General features: G+C 49.4%; 1 protein-coding gene across 3 annotated transcripts in view; it reads left to right on the plus strand.

The window, feature by feature from the left end:
- The first annotated feature begins 417 nt into the window (after positions 1–417).
- The window catches only part of CAMK2A (calcium/calmodulin dependent protein kinase II alpha), a 90,332-nt gene continuing 86,274 nt past the window's right edge, over positions 418–4,475 (plus strand). For 2 of the 3 annotated variants that reach the window (XR_011171243.1, XM_069102625.1), the window contains exon 1: positions 418–732. Coding sequence is in view for 2 of the 3 variants with exons in the window: in XM_069102625.1 (XP_068958726.1) it covers positions 671–732 (62 nt within the window). In the remaining variant the exon portion in view is untranslated. The remainder of the gene's footprint in view (positions 733–4,475) is intronic. The other variant, XM_069102627.1, reaches the window with a different exon arrangement.

A 4,475-nucleotide genomic window follows, 5' to 3' on the forward strand; every position in this document is an offset into this window, starting at 1 on the left:
GTCTGGATGAATTAGACATCATTTCTCTCTAAACCTTGGAACTTGAATGTTGCCAGGGCAACAGGGCAATACCTGTTTTTTCTGGAGGATGAGATGTAGTTGCTAGGGCAACAGCATCCTGTCTTTTCAGGGACCGTCCTGAAATGTGGCAAGGGTAGTTGCCATGACAACCCTTTTTTGCCCCACTTAATCCTAGCCCATCTGTTTCAATCACCCCAGCGTTCGGGGTGGGGTTGGGAGATTATTTACTTATTTTATCTGGGGAGTAAGTTTTTTCTCCTTTTCCCCCTCCCTCTCTCTGGGTGCTGCTTTCCCCTCCCCCGCCCCCGACCTGGGCCCTGTGGCCTGCAGGTGTTTGGGAGGCAGTTGCTGGGGCAACGGAAACAGGGCGTTTCAGAGGTGGTTGCCATAGGAACCTGGATGCTGACGAAGGCTTGTGAGGCTTAGAGGAGACAAATTGCCCTCATCATTATCTCCAAGCTTGCCAATCAAACCCATTCCCTCATTTCCCTCTGCTCGGGGAAGCGAGCAGCTGGGAGCCCCCAGAGGAGCCCGGGAGAGGAGTGGCATCAGTGAGCTGTGAGCTGTCGCTTGCCTTCCAGCCCAGCTCTTCTCTCCAGCTCCATAGCTCTCCTCACCTGGCTTTTGCCTCCTTGCCTTGCTGGGCAGCATGGCCACAATTACCTGCACCCGCTTCACTGAAGAATATCAGCTCTTTGAGGAACTGGGCAAGTAAGTTTTCTTTGTGAGGGAAGGGGGGAAATCAGGCTGATCTCTTCCCCCGAGGTGGGAAAGAGAGAAGATGTCTGATCAAAGCTGTTGGTTTACTGGAGGATTATTGGAGGTGTGTGTGTGTGTGTGTGTGTGTGTGTGTGTGTGTGTGTACACATATGTATGTGCTTATCCAGGAACATGACCTATGCATGCTTACTGAGCTCACTCCTGCTTATGAATGCATGCAAACACTTAACATGCCCTTGTATACTCATGCACATACAACTCATATAGATGCACTAGACTGCATGCACATGTATGCCCATACTGCCCGGACTGTGGAGAGTGGCCAACTTTTCTGAGCAAGCTCCTCCCAGCCAAAGTTAGCACCACAGAGGGCCTTGGCAGTAGGGAGGGAGGGAAGGAAACAAGCATTTATTAAGTATTTAGCCTGGTCCGTGCAGGGTTAAAGCCTGGTTGCCTTGTGGTGATGGAGGGAGGTTGTAGGGAGTGGTGCTTAGAAGGCATCTTTGAGCACTTTCTGTCTGTAGGGATAGGGAGGGGCAGACCCATGGGATCTGTGGCCCAGCTGTCCTGGGTGAACTTAAATAGCTGACAAAGTAAGGGAAGATAGAGAGGTCCTTGGGTATGCCTGGTTAATACCAAGTTGCTGATGCTTAACCTGGTTTTATGAATGTTGGCTAGAGTTGGTCCATGCAGGGGACAGAATGGGAAGGGACTGGGACTAGGTTGGCAGGTAGACTTTCCTGAAGTTTATTTTCACAGTCTCAGCAGCTGTGAGAATAGGGGGTCCCAGTGGCAGTACTCTCAGGGGGCCTGGAACCCTAATGTAAACCTAAAGTAGGTTAGGCGACATCTGCATTGGGTCATAGGGTTTGGAGCTGATTTGAACCTTAGAGACTGTCTAGTTCAAAGCTTCCATTTTATAGATGAAAAAACCAGATCACCCCAGACAAAGTGACTTTCCCAAGGTCACACAAGTATTAAGTAGGAAAAGCAGGATTTGAATCTTGTTCCTCTGCCTGTAAATCCGATGCTCACTCCACTGCACCACATTGACCTGTTAGCACTTAACCCTCTGTCTTCTGCTCATGGCTGAAGTGTTTGCAAGACAGAGAGGTACCAGCCATTCAGAATTTGGGTTCCAGCTAGTCAGGCTGTGGAAGCTGGGTGTGTATGTATATAGGGGATTGTGTATCCGTGCATCTGTGTGCATCTAGTGTGAATCCATGAAAGGGTGCTGGTTTGCATCTGTATGTGCATTGTGTGGGAATATGCTGAGTATATGAACATGTGTGTGACTATATGAACATGTGTGTATGTGCCGGCGTGAGTCTGCAAACATATGTAAAGGTGTGCTGATATGTTCCTACATAGTCGTGTGGGTCTGAATCTAAGCATAGATGCATCCATGAGGGCTGACTGAATGTGTGTGCCTATATATGGGAGGAGGTTGGGTCCATGTGAAGGCATGCTAGTATGGGGTGTGTGCGCAAGACCTGAATATATGATATGCCCATGTGTGGGAGGCTAGCTATATGCATATGTTCAGGAAAGCTGCCTGCACATGAGCAGGCTGTGCGTGTGTGAGCCAGTCACAGCGGGTGCATATGTTAATGCATGTACTTGAAGGTGCTGTGAATATCTATAAGGGATATAGATAGTCATGTGTCCTAGCATGTCTGAGGTGAGCTCAGATTTGGAGTGGGTCTGGGGAAAACAAGGTTGGGCAGAGCTGGGGAACTTGGGGAATGTGGCCCTTCTGCTCAGGACGTGAAAGGGTCCTGTGCTGTCTCTGAAGGCACTGAAGAGATTCAGCAATGCCAGTTAGTCCTAAGCGGCTGCTTCTTGGGGTGCACCCATTTTCCGTTTCTCTGAGACTGTAGGGCTGTATGGTGGATAAAGAGTGACAGAGAAGGGAGGGTTATTCAGTCACTCCAAGTGAAAGTAAAAGTGATGTTTTGCCCCAAGAGGAGAAGGATATGATTGAATCCTGGGTGTCTGTGGGGGTATTGTTGGAATGTTGCCTTCTAGAGGCTTCTCCTCCGTGGTCCTTGGCACTCACATGCAAATGCCTGCCGATGGCTCTTTGAGGAGTGGTATGCCCTAGGATGTACCCACACAGTGGGGAAGCAGGGGAAGGTGTATGGGGTGATATGTGGAGACTGAGCTTTAATGCTTTGGGCAAGAAGACTGGACATTGGCATAAATTGGAGTGTGTGTGTGTGTGTGTGTGTGTGTGTGTGTGCACAGTGGGGAGGAAAGGATATTCTGGGAGCTGGCAAAGAATGCAAGGGCTAACCAATGTCCTGGCAGGATAGGGTAATGGTTTGGGAGAGTGATACAGCCATCTGAGTTCCATCTACCCTCCTGACCGGATCATACTAACTCTGTGGCATACTGGCATTTGTTAACATTGCTTTGATTGTTCCCTCATCCAGCTATAGGGGCTTGATTGGTGAGCTGCCAAAGAGCCAGACCAAAGTCAGAGGATCTATGGAGTTGTCTCTTACGGGCTGTGCCATCTAGAGCAAATCACTTTCCTTCCGGGTCTCATGGTTGGGTTAGACTAGAACCGGAGGATTTCAAAGTCTAAATTTTCTGAACCCTCTGGTAGTCAGTGTCAGGGCTGAGGCCAGGCACAAGAATTCTCTGGCACCTCCCTGGGCAAGAGAGATGACTCTAAAGTTTGTGGTCACCAGGGAGAGACTGTCAATGGGGTCCTGGCAGGCAGTTAGAGTAGCCACAAGCTGAATCCCAGATATGACAGAGCCAGAAGTTATCCAGACAGTCTTAGGAGCCAGGCCAAGGGGAAGGAGATGCCTCCAATCTGTCAAGGCAAAGTGGGCCTAAACGAATTCGGTGTCTAAGAAGTCCCTGACTGATCATTCTGGGGTGAGGAAGGAGAACAGAAAATGCCCATTTCTTGGCTCTCTTCAACACTTCTCCTAACACACACACACACACACACACACGTTTGTTTAGGCAGCATTCTGCAGTGGAGAGAGTTCCTGTAATTAGAGTCTGGAAATCTGGGTTCAAGTCAGCTAAGATTAGCTGTGTAACAATACTTTCACTACCTGCCTAGCAGGATTGTTGAAGGGAAAGTACTTTCTAAGCCCCAAAGCACCGTAGAAATGGGAGCTGTGATTATGTTTACCTATGCTAGCAGGAATAGCTCGGGGTCAGGTCAGGGGAAATGGCAGGATGCTGGGTCAAAGGGACAGAAAGACAAGGAAGCTGCAATCCAGGGAAGTCTTATGCTCTAAACCATGTGGAGGGTCACACCTTTGGGCAGGTGGATGGCCTGGGCCTGGGCCTTAATCAGAGCCATCAGTTAAGAGCTGTTCCTGCCTTGGTGTGGTCAGTGACTAGGTTCTCCAAGAGGAGAATGGGAAAGCACAGACCCATTGCTGGGGAGGAGGAGCATGGCAGGGATGCCTCCTTGTGGCTTTGACATTCTCTGAGGCTTTAGATCCCACCCCCATGACAGGTTATAGAAAGGAGGAAGGAAATTATCCTGCGGCAGTATGTAATCATCAGCATTGCTCAAAAAGAGGTTCAGAAGTGGGTTTTATTAGGGAGGGAGAAGGAAAGGGAGGGAGCGGGAAAGAGAGAGAGAGACAAAGAGAGAGAGAGACAAAGAGAGAGAGAGACAGAGAGAGAGACAGAGAGAGAGAGAGACAGACAGACAGAGAGAGAGAGAGACAGACAGAGAGAGAGAGAGAGAGAGAGAGAGA

Source organism: Petaurus breviceps, unplaced genomic scaffold, assembly GCF_028583685.1.
Source record: "Petaurus breviceps papuanus isolate PSGF00001 unplaced genomic scaffold, PetGlider_PUasm1.0 551, whole genome shotgun sequence".
Classification (NCBI taxonomy): Eukaryota; Metazoa; Chordata; class Mammalia; order Diprotodontia; family Petauridae; genus Petaurus; species Petaurus breviceps.